This window comes from Mustela erminea, chromosome 4 (genome assembly GCF_009829155.1).
Source record: "Mustela erminea isolate mMusErm1 chromosome 4, mMusErm1.Pri, whole genome shotgun sequence".
Taxonomy (NCBI): Eukaryota; Metazoa; Chordata; class Mammalia; order Carnivora; family Mustelidae; genus Mustela; species Mustela erminea.
Window position 1 is genome coordinate 81,474,347 of NC_045617.1, and position 16,882 is coordinate 81,491,228.

At 35.1% G+C, this 16,882-nt stretch overlaps 1 protein-coding gene across 3 annotated transcripts in view; it reads left to right on the plus strand.

Moving 5' to 3' along the window:
- The window catches only part of CEP85L (centrosomal protein 85 like), a 174,299-nt gene that overhangs the window by 135,792 nt on the left and 21,625 nt on the right, over positions 1-16,882 (plus strand). For all 3 annotated transcript variants that reach the window (XM_032339692.1, XM_032339690.1, XM_032339691.1), the window contains 4 exons: positions 9,342-9,494; positions 12,178-12,332; positions 15,794-15,911; positions 16,406-16,456. In XM_032339692.1, the coding sequence (XP_032195583.1) occupies positions 9,342-9,494; positions 12,178-12,332; positions 15,794-15,911; positions 16,406-16,456 (477 nt within the window). The remainder of the gene's footprint in view (positions 1-9,341; positions 9,495-12,177; positions 12,333-15,793; positions 15,912-16,405; positions 16,457-16,882) is intronic.

Below are 16,882 nucleotides of genomic sequence, written 5' to 3' on the forward strand. Positions count from 1 at the left end.
TTTTTTTTCTTTAGTTTCTTTGTCATGTTGGGTATAAAGGATTGGTATAAATAAAGATGGTACTTTTTTTTTTATAAGCACATGACTTCATGTTATTTAAGCTGCAGCCCCTGATTCTGAACAAGTGGTGAAAAGCCAAATATCTATATGTACGTAATATATTTATTTGACCTTTCTGCCTTTATTAAAGTATTTATATACTTCATCTTATTCCATTATAGTATCATTAAAGATCAAGTAGATTATCTACTAGCCCTAATTTACTAAAGAAGTATAGATCCTTAAGCTGCTAACTTAGTTGCAGAACTGGTTTTAGATTTCTCTCTTGATATACCCAGCTTATTATTCTATTAACCGAACCTTTCATTCAAGTGATCTTGAAAAAGTTACCGTGATTTCTGTAGGCACGTTTGGAACTATTAATAGAGAACTCAATTGACATTTGTATGTGTGTGTGTGTGTGTGTGTGTGTGTACACACATATATATATACACATATATGTGTGTGTGTGAATTAAAATTTTGATCTTCCAAAAACTGACAAATATTTTACATGATTTCTCTTTCTCAGCTATATGGTGTATTTTATCTTGGCTAACTTAAAAGTAACTTAAGTACCTGTTTCTTGTTTCTTTTCTATATTTGTGGGGCTTCGTACAATACCATAATCTGGAGGGAGCTAAGGAAATATTGGTTATATAGATGTAGGAGGGATTAAAATATTTTCTGACCTGATATTTGTTAATTAAAAGATTGTGTGAAAATTAATGATGTTTCAGGGGTGCTTGGCTGGCTCAGTCAGTAGAGTATGCAACTCTTGATCTCAGGGTCATAAGTTCAATATGTACGTTGATGTGGAGCCTTCTTTTAGGAAAAAAAAAGAAAATTGTGACAATTCAGTGGATACAATTTTTAAAATATATTTTTATGTTTTATCCAAAGTCTTCTCATCTTTTATTACTTTTGGTGTCCAGTGCTTAATAAAATCAATTTATATGCTGACCACATATTTGACAGTTTCTACTTGGATATCTTTTTTTTTTTAAAGACTTTATTTATTTATTTGACAGACAAAGATCACAAATAGGCAGAGAGGCAGGCAGAGAGAGAGGGGAAAGCAGTCTCCCTTCTGAGCATAGAGCCCGACGCAGGGCTCGATCTCAGGACCCTGAGATCACGACCGGAGCTGAAGGCAGAGGCCCAACCTACTGAGCCATCCAGGCGCCCCTCTTCTTGGATATCTTAAGAATATTTCAAACTGTTCATCCAAAGCATAATTCTTAATTTGCCTTCCGAGTGCCCTCCTCTTAAAACAAGATTTCTTCATTGTTCATTACTCTAAATTCAGTTATTCATGCTGAAAATTTTACTAACACTGATTAAGCCTGTCTCCTAAATATGTAATAGAATCCAGACTGGTCAAAGTTATCATATCTTGGCAAAGCTTTTGTCATCTCTGAAATCAATCTTGCCCTGCCTGTCTGCTTTCCCTCTATCTCCATCACCTTTTTTTTTTTGGTTATTGTTGCAATTTCATGTATTTTTTAAATTACATTTTGAATAATCAAAGCCTAATTTATATATAGTCAAATGTATAGATCTTAGGTGTTCAGTTTTGTTTTACTAATAGTATATAGCAATATAACTGCTATCTAAAATACAAAGCATCTCAATCATCTGGGATGCCTGGCTGGCTCTTCAATAGAACAGGTTACTCTTAATCTCAGGGTCATGAGTTTGAGCCCCATGTTGGGCATAGAGTTTACTTAAAAAAACAAACACTTCAGTCACCCAAGAAGTTTCCTTGTACTTTCTAGTCCAGTCTCCTTCTTTTTTCTGAAGCACTGTTATCACCATAGATTAGTTTTGAGTCTTCTTGGACTTCCTATAAATGAAGAATACTGTATATATTTTTTTTGTTGGTCTTTTTTCACTTAATATCTTTGAGATTTATTCACATTGTTGAATGTATTCCTATCTACTACTGAGTTGCATTCCCATTATATAGATCACAATGTATCTACTCTGGTATTAATGGATTTGGATTGTTTGCATTTTGGGGAAATTGAATAAGGTTGCTGTGAACATTCTTAAACCAGACAGTTTTTCATTTCTGCTGAATAAATTCCTAAATGTGGAATTTCTGAGTCCTACATTTCATATGTAAATAAGTAAATATAAATAGATATTTAACTTACAAGAAACTACGTGAATTCTGCACACTTAGTGACCTTTCTGAGTTGGCTATGTGGGTTGGGGCATCCTGAGCCAGTTGTCCTGTGCTGAGATGCTTCCAAGCCTTATTAAAAACACTTAGATCCGCATGAAGCCCAACTATATCCAAGTGCACCAAAAGATCTGGGTAGGAGTGAGGTTGATGGGCTTCATCGTTAATAAAATTAGGAGTGTTGATAAAAGTGGTAAAACTTTGAAATCTTCAACTCTTGCACCTGCTTATGGTCAATAATCAGCTCTACCAGGAGTACACATCAGATGGAACGTCACCCTGGCTGTAAATTTCAGTTGGCTCTGTTAGATGGGAACGTGGCACATCACAGTACACTTGTGGAAGTGCTGTTTCCTTTGTGGAATGAATAAATATACCTGCGGGATGCAAGAAAGAAAGGGAAGAAAGAAAAAGAAAGAAACCTGAGTTCTCCCTAGTGTTTGTATCTTGTAACACTTCCAATATCAGTGTATGAGAGTTCCAGTTATTCCACAGCCTCCTGGCCATTCTTCGTAGTGTGGAGGACTGAACTTTTTCTTTCTTTTTTTTTCTTTTCAGCATAACAGTATTCATTATTTTTGCACCACACCCAGTGCTCCATGCAATCTGTGCCCTCTGTAATACCCACCACCTGGTACCCCAACCTCCAACCCCCCCACCACTTCAAACCCCTCAGATTGTTTTTCAGAGTCCATAGTCTCTCATGGTTCACCTCCCCTTCCAATTTCGCCCAACTCCCTTCTCCTCTCTAACTCCCCATGTCCTCCATGCTATTTACTCCATCCCCAGACTACTAGAACTCATACAGCAATTCAGCAACGTGGCAGGATACAAGTCAGTGTACAGAAATCAGTGGATTTCTTATACACTAACAATGAAAATACAGAAAAGGAAATTAGAGAATCGATTCCATTTACTATAGCACCAAGAACCATAAGATACCTGGGAATAAACCTAACCAAAGAGGTAAAGGATCTGTATTCGAGGAACTACAGAACACTTATGAAAGAAATTGAAGAAGACACAAAAAGATGGAAGATCATTCCATGCTCTTGGATCAGAAGAATAAACATTGTTAAAATGTCTATATTGCCGAGAGCAATCTATACTTTTAATGCCATTTTGATCAAAATTCCACCGGTATTCTTCAAAGAGCTGGAGCAAATAATCCAGAAATTTGTATGGAATCAGAAGAGACCCCGAATCACTAAGGAAATGTTGAAAAAGAAAAATAAAACTGGGGACATCACGTTACCTGATTTCAAGCTTTATTACAAAGCTGTGATCACCAAGACAGCATGGTACTGGCATAAAAACAGACCCATAGACCAGTGGAACAGAGTAGAGAGCCCAGATATGGACCCTCAACACTATGGTCAATTAATCTTCAACAAAACAGGAAAAAATATACAGTGGAAAAAAGACAATCTCTTCAATAAATGGTGCTGGGAAAACTGGACAGCTATGTGTAGAAGAATGAAACTCGACCATTCTCGTACACCGTACACAAAGATAAACTCAAAATGGATAAAAGACCTCAACGTGAGACAGGAATCCATCAGAATCCTAGAGGAGAACATAGGAAGTAATCTCTTCGATGTCAGCCACAGCAACTTCTTTCAAGATATGTCTCCAAAGGCAAAGGAAACAAAAGCGAAAATAAACTTTTGGGACTTCATCAAAATCAAAAGCTTCTGCACAACAAAGGAAACAGTCAAAAAAACAAAGAGGCAACCCACGGAATGGGAGAAGATATTTGCAAGTGACAGTACAGACAAAAGGTTGATATCCAGGATCTATAATGAACTCCTCAAACTCAACACACACAAAAGAGGCAATCATATCAAAAAATGGGCAGAAGATATGAACAGACACTTCTCCAATGAAAACATACGAATGGCTATCAGATACATGAAAAAATGTTCATCATCACTAGCCATCAGGGAGATTCAAATTAAAATCACATTGAGATATCACCTTACACCAGTTAGACTGGCCAAAATTAGCAAGACAGGAAACAACATGTGTTGGAGGGGATGTGGAGAAAGGGGAACCCTCTTACACTGTTGGTGGGAATGCAAGTTGGTGCAGCCTCTTTGGAGAACTGTGGAGATTCCTCAAGAAACTAAAAATAGAACTTCCCTATGACCCTGCAATTGCACTCCTGGGTATTTACCCCAGAGATGGAGATGTTGTGAAAAGAAGGGCCATCTATACCCCAATGTTTATAGCAGCAATGGCCACGGTCGCCTACTGTGGAAAGAACCAAGATGCCCTTCAACGGACAAATGGATAAGGAAAATGTGGTCCATATACACTATGGAGTATTACGCCTCCATCAGAAAGGATGAATACCCAATTTTTGTAGCAACATGGACGGTACTGGAAGAGATTATGCTGAGTGAAATAAGTAAAGCAGAGAGAGTCAATTATCATATGGTTTCACTTAATTGTGGAGCATAACAAATAGGACTGAACTTTTTAAAAGAAAGATGCAGTCATTTCACTTACATTACCCAGCATGCCATCTGGGTGTTATCTTTAAAAATGAGAATCAAATTCTTCCCATAGCCAAAAAGACCCTGCCTAATTATATAACCCTAGGCTCTGTCAGTCTCCCCTTAGTGTACTGAGTCACGGTGTGGTGCTTGTAGCTGCTCAGACAGGTCATGGTTTGTTTCTGGTCCCAAGAGTCTTGACACAGAGTTTTCTCTTTGCCTGGTAAATACTTGTCTTCTCCCACTACTCAGTCACCTATTTATTTTGTCAAGTCTCATCTTAAATATCTTTCTCCTCCAACTCCTCCTTTCCTATGTTTAGAGCATTTCTTGCTTGTTTTTTCAGTGCTTACCACGATTTTGTATAATCGTTATGTTTTAGTTTTTCTCTGTAAGCTCCAGTATGGCAGGGGTGTATTGGTTTGTCACTGTAGCATATGTAGCACCGTTCACGGTGCCTGGCATAGGGAATGAATGGATGGATGGATGGATGGATGGATGGATGGATGCTTTCAAGTGATTTTTGCCAAGAGGGAAGAAAAGAGTGAGGTAAGCCCAGCAAAGGACTATGAAAGAATAAGTAGAAATAATTAAAGATGTCAGAGGAGTGCATGATAGAGCAAATTCCTGAGATAAATAGGGAAGGGTTGATTACAGACGCCAAGATGGAGGAATTAGTTTTGGAAAAGGGGAATAGTCTCTCTGTAGAGTAAGGCAGTTGAGAATGGAAATGTGTAGAACAGAAAAATTAAGAAGGAGGGTTGGTGTAGTTGGTTTAATTGGTTGAGTTTGTGTCAGAGGCCACGGAGATGATTTGAATTCTTCAAGGGAGTATAGGTGCTAGTAAAAAACCCATGGGTAATGCATCAGCTGACCAGCATGTTAGACCCACAAGAGATTGGATTGCATTGTTTCCTTCTACATTTCCTTTCTGTTATCCTGATCAAGACTGATACTACAACAGGAAAACATTTAATGTGATAACAGCAACAATGGAAGTTACTCTTTGATAAATTCTTTCTTGTATATACCAGACAGCATGTTAAGGTATATTCAATACATTTTCTCATTTAATACTAACTAATCTTCACAAAAACCATAAGGCATAAATACTGTACCCCCACTTTTAAAAATGAGCTAATTGGAGCTTGAAGAAGAGTTGAGTAATTTGTTCAGTTGCATGTAAGTAGAAACTGTTGAAAAGCTAGGAGTAAAATTCAAGACAGTTTTCTTTTTTTAAGACAGTTTAACTCTACAGCCAATGCTTTTTGCTTCTAATAATAATAATTTACTAAAAACAAAACAAAGCCTGGAGGAAAACATTTCCTCAGTAGTCTGTTTTGTTCTAATTATTGTATTTAAGATGAAGAAAAATATATTCATTTGTAAACCTTTTCTGAAAACAGAGCCATCCTATTACCTTCTAGAAATAATTTCAGTACTAAATGGTATCTCTTCGAAAGGATAAAAACCTAACCTTTTATAAATAGAATAGGGAAGATTTATTAGTGATTCCTTATTTGCCTAGAGGTAATTACTGAAGTTGATTTTAGTAATCAACATATAAAACTTGAAAGTTCACACACACACACACACACACAGCTTTTCATCTGCAAAGGCTTAAAAAAAAAAAGACCAGTGATCATGTGTAATCAACTTATAGTCAACAAGTAGCATAAATAGTATCCAGTAGGAGGCTGTTGGCAGAAATTAGTGATCAAAGGCAGCAAGCCTGACCTGACAGCAAAAAAGACAGTTGACCAGCCACAGATAAAGAAGAAAACAAGGACATCTTTGAGTAATAGAAGACATCATGATCAACCTATTCTATTGGATGCTTTTTGAGGACATCATTGTATCACATTTAAGACACTTGAAGAAATAAAAATGAATTAGGGAGCCTTTAGTAAAAATAGGCTGGTTAGTTATTTCTGTAACTTATAAGGTCATTTGCTAAGGCAGGAGCAGGCTTTATCAATGGGGAATCCAGGCACAGGTGGCTGCTAGAGTATAGAAATCAGGTTATGTACAGTGTGGAAGAATTAAAAGAATGTTGACCTTTCAGTCAGATGATTTATATCTAAATCTTACTTACCTCTGTCTCAGTAACTTGTGGTTAAGTTGCTAATGATCTCTGGACCTCATATTCAAAAAAGGAATCACATATCTTTTTCGGAAAAAATCTTTTCACATCCTCTGCTTAGTTTGTAATCATATTATTTGTTTTTTGATGTTGAGTTGTATAAGTTCTTTGTGTATTTGGATATTAACTCCTTATTAGATGTAGCATTTACAACAGACATATGAAAAAATGCTAAATATCACTAATCATCAGGGAAATTAAAATCAAAACCACAGTGAGATATTACCCTACACCTGTCAGAATAGTTAAAATCAAAAATGTAAGAAACAACAAGTGATGGTGAGGAACACATGTGCACTATTGGTAAGAAGGCAAATTGGTGCAGCCACTGTGGAAAACAGTATGAAGGCTCCCTAAAATACTAAAAATAGAATTATCAGACGATCCAGTAATTCCACTACTGGGTATTTACCCAAAGAAAATGAAAACACTAATTCAAAAAGGCATATGCACTCCTGTGTTTATTGTAGCATTATTTACAATAGCCAAGATACAGAAGCAGTCCAAGTGTTTATTGATAAATGAATGGATAAAGAAGATGTGGTACATATAAGTGCCACCGAATATTACTCAAATGTAAAAAAGAATGAGATCTTGCTGTTTACAATAACAAAGATGAACGTGGAGATTATAATGCTAAGTGAAACAAGTCAGAGAAAAACAAATCCCATATGATTTCACTTATATGTGGAATTTAAGAAACAAAACAAATGAAAAAAAAAAGAAAAAAGAAAGAAACCAAAAAAAAAAAAAACAAACCAGACTCTGAGATACATAGACCAAACTAGTGGTTACCACAGAGGCTGGGGGGAGAGGGGCAGTGGTAAAATAGATAAAGGGGATCGAGAGTACACTTATTTTGATGAGCACTGAGTAATGTACACAGTGTTGAATTACTGTACTGTACACCTGAAACTAAGATAACACTGTATGTTAATTATACTTCAGTGAAAAAAAGAAAAAGGGAATTGTATTATGTGGTCTTTCAGGTCATTATAATGGTCAGGAGTCTGTGAGTTCCATTAGATCACAAATTGTCACACCAGCAGACTGGCCTTTAATCCTGAGAAATCCCCAGTAAATAATGGGATTTGTCAGTTTTACCAGGGTTGCTCCTTACCCAAGGTAATAACTGGATCCTAATGTTATTGATGGAATGAATAGATAAAAGGAGATGTGGTTTATTTTTCTAATTGAAGTTGTTTTAATAAAAGTTGTTATATTGGACTTGAAAGAAATTAGATAAGGCGTGAAAGAAACTAGATTGTGCAAAGTGTTAGCGTTAATAAAATTTGGGAGAGCAAACCATTATATTGCCAATTACTGGCACTTATTTCCCTGGTGTATGTGGGAAAAGGCTGTAAAAATATTTTAGAACCCTGTAAGTTTCTAGATTTTAGAAGATTTTAGAACTTAACTGGTAAGTTAAGGTGAATAAGAGTCTGAAGCTTACTTTTTAGGTAGCTATTTGTGTACACATATTATTTATATTTGAGCTGAAATATTAAAGAACTTTGAATATGATATGAAATTTAAAGATAGTAGTTTTTAAGTAGAAAGGTGGAAAAAAAATAGTACATAGGTCTGAAGTGCAGCCTAGAGAAATTGGCATTTATTAGAATCATACAGTGTGTGTATTGTTAGGTGTTCAATTCACATATTCCATCAATCCTATAATGACATCGTTGGTGCAGCACACCTTTATTATATGTAATATTGAGTAAGAAAATATGTTGCATGTTCAATTATGACATAATACCTTAACAGTAGTCTTAGCTCGAAGGATGCGTTTGTCTCACTAGTGCCCTTATTTCTTCCCAAGTATCTGGTAATTTTGGTAAGTTCTCCTGGCTTTGATTGTGTTTCTTGAGTACATGATAAGCAATTTCTTAGCAAATCAGTAACAAAACAGCTTTAGTAACTTGTAGGTATCTTCCTTTCTTAAGTCACATAAAATATTTGGATACAGCTTTGTAAGAAATAAGTAATTGGAATCCTCTCTCCAGAGATGAATATTTACTTCACTGATTTTAAAATTATATCGTGTGGCTCTCTTTCTTTTTCTGGATACTCAGTAACTGTTTTCAACACCGAATTATAATGCAACATTTTTAAGGTAATTTAAACATCATTTAAACTCAGCACATAGTTGCAACATGTACATACTGTTGAAATGACAGAGGTGGGAATAGCTTTGACCAAGTTTGCACATGTGCTGGCAGTAAAAACTCTTATCATCATTTCTAGCCAGCCCACGGCAGTTTTATAAGATGCCATCAGTTGTAAAAGCAGACAAACACAGAACTCTTGATTTCAGTGATATGAAAATTTGTAAAAATGTGAATCTTAGAATTGATGAATTAAAGTGAATCTTACTTGAGTTGGTGGTAGCCTTAACTATAACCTAGAACTGTTGGTTTAGTTATTTTTTTAATGCCACAAAGCCCCTGAAGATTCAATATCTTTTTCTTTAGCTTAAAACCAGAGATAGATATATCAGTAGCCTGAAAAAGAAATGCCAGAAGGAATCCGAACAAAACAAAGAGAAGCAGAGAAGAATTGAGACCTTGGAAAAGTATCTGGCTGATCTTCCAACTCTAGATGATGTACAGAGTCAGAGTCTACAGGTAACATGAACTAAAATGCTCATTTTTAAATAACATGAAAGCCTACTACTTTCTTAAATTGACCATTTGGAAATTTCATAATTTTTTTATAATTTAAAATTTTTGTTCTATATTTGGCTAATTATGTTAAATCTAAGTGTTTAATTGCTATTTTGAGGATTAAACTTTAATTAGAAACTTTAAGCATGAGTTTATCTTTCTTATTAATTAACATATGATTACCTTTCTAAGAAACCTGTGTGTTAACTTTTTACTTAACATTGTACTCTAAAAGGCAGTTTCTAAACCAGTCTGACAGCTCCATTCCAAACACACAGGGGTTCACCACAGTTCTGACTTTACCCAATGTTCTCTATGATTCTCCAAGGCTCAATAAGACTTTTTTACTATCTTTCCAGATATTTGATTTGTTTACTTCATTCTTCTTACCCTTTCCATAAATTCTTTTTTTTATTATTTATTTTTTATTTATTTTCAGCATAACAGTATTCATTATTTTTTCACCACACCCAGTGCTCCATGCAATCCGTGCCCTCTCTAATACTCACCACCCGGTTCCCCCAACATCCTCCCCCCACCGCGACTTCAAACCCCTCAGATTGTTTTTCAGAGTCCATAGTCTCTCATGGTTCACCTCCCCTTCCAATTTCCCCCCAACTCCCTTCTCCTCTCTAACTCCCCATGTCCTCCATGCTATTTGTTATGCTCCACAAATAAGTGAAACCATATGATAATTGACTCTCTCTGCTTGACTAATTTCACTCAGCATAATCTCTTCCAGTCCCATCCATGTTGCTACAAAAATTGGGTATTCATCCTTTCTGATGGAGGCATAATACTCCATAGTGTCTATGGACCACATCTTCCTTATCCATTCGTCCATTGAAGGGCATCTTGGTTCTTTCCACAGTTTGGCAACCGAGGCCATTGCTGCTATGAACATTGGGGTACAGATGGCCCTTCTTTTCACTACATCTGTATGTTTGGGGTAAATAACCATGAATTCTTAAACTTTAGTCTGTGGTCTCCACTCCTCTGACCTATTCCAGCCATTTTTCTTTCTTAACAGTACCTCACCTGAGTCTTTCTACAACTCTGGTCAAGCCAGTATTCTTGAAATCTTATTTACAAATCTATTAAACCTGTTGTTTAGTCCTTTTTTCAGTTTTTCTCATCATGAAATTCTCAACCTAAGCATAATTGACATTTAAGGGTGGATAATTTTTTGTTCTGGGATTCTGTCCTGTGCATTAAAGGCTGCTTAACAGCATTTCTGGCCTCTACCTACTAGATGCCAGTAACACTGCTCCTACCCTCTTTCCTCCCCAAAACCAAAAATGTCTATAAATATTTCCAAGTATCTCCTGGGGTGGGGGGGGATCACTGTCAGTTGAGAATCATTGGTTTAATCCATGGAGTGTCATTATTGTACAGACTCTAGAACTAGAGTAGATTCTCTGTTTATATTAATTTCTGCATTTAAGAATAAGAGAGGATAATGTCAGAAAAGAACTAAAGAAGTATCACAGGAGTTTGTATGAGCAGCAGCAGAGAGGAATACCGATTTAAAAACATGTGTTCATATCACTTTATACGCATTAGGTTGATTAATATAAAAAAAAACAGAAACCACTGATGACAATGTCGAGAAATTAGAATCCTCCTATACTGTTGGTGGGAATGTAAAGTGGTATAGCCACTATGGAAAACTATATTTCCTAAAAAATTTATCATCAACTTGCCTTCTGGGTATGTACCCAAAAGAATTGAAAGTGAAGTCTCAAACAGATGTTTGTACATGACATATATTCATAATAATGTTATTCATAGTAGCCAAAAGGAGGCAACCTAAGTTTCAACTGATGGGTGAATGGATAAAATGTCACATATGCATATAATTCAGATATAAAAAAGAATAAAATTCTGAAACATGGATAAGCCTAAATACATTGTGCTAAGTGAAATAAGCCAAACACAAAAAGATAAATACTGAACGAAGTTCCTAGGGTAGTCAGATTCATAGAGACAGAGAGTCAAAGTGTGGTTGCTGAAGGCCCCGGGCAGAGCTGGAAGGGGAGTTGCTAATGAGCATACAGTTTGTTTTGCAAGAAGAAAAGAATACTGGTGATTAGTTGAACAATAATGTGAATGTACTTAAACGGTATGGAACTGTACATTTAAACATGGATAAGATGGTAAATTTATGTTATGCATATTTTACCATAATTAAAATTAAATTAAAAAATATCCCCAAATTGAGATTATTTACTGTTTTCTCTCTTTCTAGAAAATTTTTTTTCAAGATTTTATTTATTTATTTTAGAGAGTGAGAGAGGGAGCATGGTGGGTGAGGGACAGAGGGAAAAGAGAATATTAAGCAGATTCCACACTGAATGCAGAGCCTGAGGCAGGGCTCTATCCCAGGATCCTGAGATCATGACCTGACCTGAAACCAAGAGTTGGTTGCTTAACTGACCAGAACACCCAGGCACACCCTGGTTTTCTAGAAATTTTTGACCCCATTCTTCTCTGTAATCTCATTCTCTTAGCTCTCATTACACACAAAGGAGGAAATAAAGTACCCTAGATAAAGTATAGTGTGATTTTTAACCACAAGCCTGTTAATAATAATTGAGAACACTAACACCTTTAATATTCTATATGTTGTGAATTTTCTCCTTAGCTTCAGGTTCTAGAAGAAAAAAATAAGAATTTGCAAGAGACTCTCCTAGATATGGAAAAAAAGCTTGAAGAGATCAAAAAGCAGTGTCAAGAAAAAGAGGCACAGCTAATATGCCAGAAGAAGAAAGAAAAGGAGTTGGTAACTACAGTTCAGAGGTAAGAAAACCTTCAGTAATTTTTTTCTGCTTACTTCTGTTACTCCTATTTCTCATAAAGCATTTCATTTAAAATGCATTAATATATAATTATTGCTATATTGTTATCTTAAAGATGTACTTTTTAGAACTGTATTATTTCATTGAAACATTGTATCAGCTGTGATTTCATATGTTAATGCAATATCTTGACATGTTGCCAAAGGTTTTAGATGAGAATAATTAAAATCTATCCCCACCAAAAAAAAAAAACCCACAAAAAAAACACAAAAACAACCCACCAATTGAAAACTGAAAGTATTATCACAGTCCGATAGCTTTGCTTTGCCAAAAATAATGACAAATTCTAGATAACAAAAAGGGGCAAATACTCAAACTGAACTCTTTGATAGATTAAAGGGACATAACTGGCTCCCATTTTACCTGACTACAGAGCAACAGGTATGGCCATTTTGTCAAGTACCTTCCAAGTTTACTCATATAACTTGCCTCATGGTCCTCTTCCCTTTTAAATTAATGCAGTTAGAATGACCGGGAATATCACTTATTAGTATATTTAGCTAATGTATTTAAGCTGGAAAATTAATACTGGATTTTTGAAAAACCTAGAGAACTATGTTGTATATGCATCTTTCATGTACTTTGTGTTTTATAAAACTTAAGCCTTAATAGATGATCAACTACTAATAGGTGAAACTATCGAGAAGAATAAGACAGTAAAGCAACAAAACTAAGAAATACACTCACCATGCTTTTACCAGTTGTGTGTAACTACAATCCAAATCCATTTGATAATTCCATGTTAATATTGCTTTACTACTTTGAAAGTCTTAGATATGCCTGACCTACTTTTTCCCATAGATTTCAGTACAGAAAACCTCTGATTCTGGGACAGTTTAGTCTTCAGTGTTTCTAATCTCAGCTGCAAAAAATTCATATACTTTTAATTTTACTTTTATTTTCACATTATTTTCTGCTTTCTTGTTCTTTAGTTTTCCTCTCCATAACTCTGCATCTTCTATTGTCTAGTCTCAAAATAGCTTCCTCACTTCATTTACTCAACCATATATTCTTTTTCTTTGATCTTAGATGAAATGAGAAGAGGTAATGTATCTGTTCTGTTTTATGGGGCATTTTGATCACCAGCTCGGGCTGTGCCATTTTACGAATAAAATTGGAAACACCTGAAAATAATTTGAATGTTTGTTTTGCTCCATTGTGTGCTTTTATGTTTAATATGATATTATACCTTCTCTTATATTTAGATTTTCTCTTTTATTGAGTTTTTAGAGAACATTGAGTCTAGTGCTGTTGATTAGATATAATTAGTACAGTGCATTTCAGAATCCGTGTTCCATTTCTTTATCTCAACAGTCTCTAAAATGATAGCATCCTGGAAAATTTCTCTTGATTTCAAATAAGACATAAGGGACCAAAGAAGGTCTTCTGTAATTCTCAGTACTTGTAAGGCTCTGGTGTCACCAGACCCTGGAGACCGAGGTGTTCATTTTCCTCAGCTATATGAGGAAGAATTCCTTGGGTCCAGAATAACTTCAGATATATATGTGCCTGTAAATTACATCATTACGTTTATCTGTGCCTATGTAATATTTCTAAGTTAATTACTTTATGAATATATAAGAACTTCTGGTATTTAAAAATCAGATTAAAGTTTTCCATTAGAATTGAAAATGCAGGGCGCCTGGGTGTCTCAGTGGGTTAAAGCCTCTGCCTTTGGCTCAGGTCATGCTCTCGGGGTCCTGAGATCGAGCCCCACAATGGGCTGTCTTCTTAGCGGGGAGCATGCTTCCCCACTCCCGCCTGCCTCTCTGCCTACTTGTGATCTTTCTCTGTCAAATAAATAAATAAAAGTCTTTAAAAAAAAAAAAGAAAATGGAGGTAAAATATGTGGATGGGGTCCCTAGTAATGCAATAGTGGGTACTTTCACTATTCAAGAGATTAATTTTCTAAGTGAGTATGCTTCAAAACAGAAATGAAAATGTGTATGTGAAAGATTTGTTTGGTATTCCTTTCATGACAGTACATTGTTCCCTTCTCATAGCGGGTTCATTTTTTTTTAAGACCTTAATAGTTTTAATGTAATTTATTTCTCTTAGAATGTTATAAATATATAGAAGTAGTGGGTAGTGTCTTGACACTGAATTGAGAGGAAAAAAATGTATTCTCAAATAGTAATAATGTATTTTTCACTTTTAGACTGAAAAAGCAAAAACTTTTATGACAAGGAAAAACAAATTACAAAGCAGTACACTGCATTCATAATACATAAAAAACCTTCTCCGGTGCTGTTACTTATTAACATATTAGAAGCCCTTATTGTAAGCATTTAAGACTGGGAGTTCTTTATCCGGAATCTAGATAAGCATTTCTTTAACTTTTTGTTTTGTTTTGTTTTGTTTTGGAAGAGAGAGAGAGAGAGCACAGGAAAGCCATAATACCTGAAAGAAGAAAAATAATGAACGTAACAAAACTCCAACTATAAAAGTCTTTTTTAGTATTCAGCTTCTGAATATGATTATAAGCTTCCTAGGTATCTTTCTGTTTTGATTTTGGTCATTATTGTTAATGGTATAGTTCCTTTTAACCAAAACGTGACCATCCTTTCTTTCTCAAAACTAACACATTTAGGGCACCTGGGTGGCTCAGTCGTTAAGCGTCTGCCTTCGGCTCAGGGCATGATCCTAGGGTCCTGGATGGAGCCCCACATCAGGCTCCCTGCTCCGTGGGAAGCCTGCTTCTCCCTCTCCCAGTCCCTCTACTTCTGTTCCCTCTCTAGCTGTGTCTCTCTCTATCAAATAAATAAATAAAATCTTTTAAAAAAGACTAACACCTTTTAATCTTTTATTCTTAGTATACCAGAAGGGCTTCCTTTTGTTGTTTCCTCTTTTGCATTGCAGTTCTATGCCATGAATAACATGAGAATCTATTAGGTCAAGTAGTAAATAAATTGTTGCTCTTACTAATGAAGGAGAAATTAATTCTACTGGTTTTAGCAACAGCTTCCTTATAAACAAACTTCTGCTGCACTCAGAATGAAGCTAAAAGATGCGTGTTCTTATTCTTAGGTTCCCTAACACAATCCTCTTAATCAAGGAGCTCTGCTTCAGGGGGAGAAGGAAAGAACAGGATTTAGATTGCCGAGCTCACACTAGGTTCATGGGAACTTCATTAGGGCCTAAGAATGTCACACACTAAGTAACTTTTGATTCTGACTTCAAATCTGCCATTTTAGAAAAGATGATCAGCTTTCATTATATTTCTTACTTGTATGAAATACAGGTACTCAAGTGTATACATGTATAGGCTGTAGGTCTCAATTATTGCTTGGTTAAAAAGTACTACCGACCCTAAGAAAGGTACTTTATTTATGTTGAAGTCATCTACCAAAATTAGCAACAGAGTGGATTTTCTTTATCTAATTGTCTTTCTAAAACACATAGCTTGCAGCAAAAAGTAGAAAGATGCCTCGAAGATGGAATTCGCCTTCCCATGTTAGATGCAAAACAGCTTCAGAATGAAAATGATAACCTGAGAGAACAAAATGAGAATGCTAGTAAGGTCAGTTCATGTCTTTGATAATAAATGTGAAGTCTGTATTATGTTGGATATGTGTGTATAGATATATGTTATAGCTATTTTATATTTTTTTAATAATAGCTTAGTTTGAACTTTTTATATGGAAAGAAAGTGACAGTTTAAGTAAATTTAAATAAATTTTCGTAAAAGCCATGCTAAGGAAATTACATTACTTCTTAACAAAAGAATATCTTTTCCTTTCTAAATTATTCAGTGTCTGTTTCAAAGTTATTTTTATAAATTGCATAGAGTTTTATCAAGAACCAAAGGAAGACTTTTGCAGTTTTATGTGTGATCCAAATCCTATATCTATTTAAAGAATACTTGGTATGAATACTTTAATTAAAAAAAATAACACCATGATTTTTAAAAGATAAAGTCATTATTTCTGTGCTTTTGTTTTTTTGAAATATTGGTACTTTTAAAAAGCAATAGCAAAAATTTTGATTCACCCTGATATATTTCCTGTGTTTTAGATAATAGACAGCCAACAAGATGAGATTGAAAGAATGATTTTAGAAATTCAGGTAAGGGATGTTTTGTGCATATTTTAATTTAGCTGTATGTTGATTTACTCTTAATGGCTGTATAACCCCCAAAATACTAAAACATATATATATTTATATGAAAAGATTAATAGCACTTGACGTGAAGTTGCAAATTCTTTAGTATTAATCTTGTACTTTTTTAGAATTAAACTGCTATTTGGTATATCAGTTATTCAAAAAATCTGGGAAGATTGTTCTTCTCTTTTCTGTACGTTGCTTGTTTTTAACTTGATGTAGTCTACTGCTGGGGACACATTTGGTTAAGGTCAGCATTGATCTAGTTATTAAAGACAATGGACTGTTTTTAGTCCATTGTGACTTGTCAACACATCTCTTCCTCCTAGTGATTCTCTGCTTTATTCTTTGTATATTCTCCAAGTATAACACGTTGTTTTGTATTTGTGT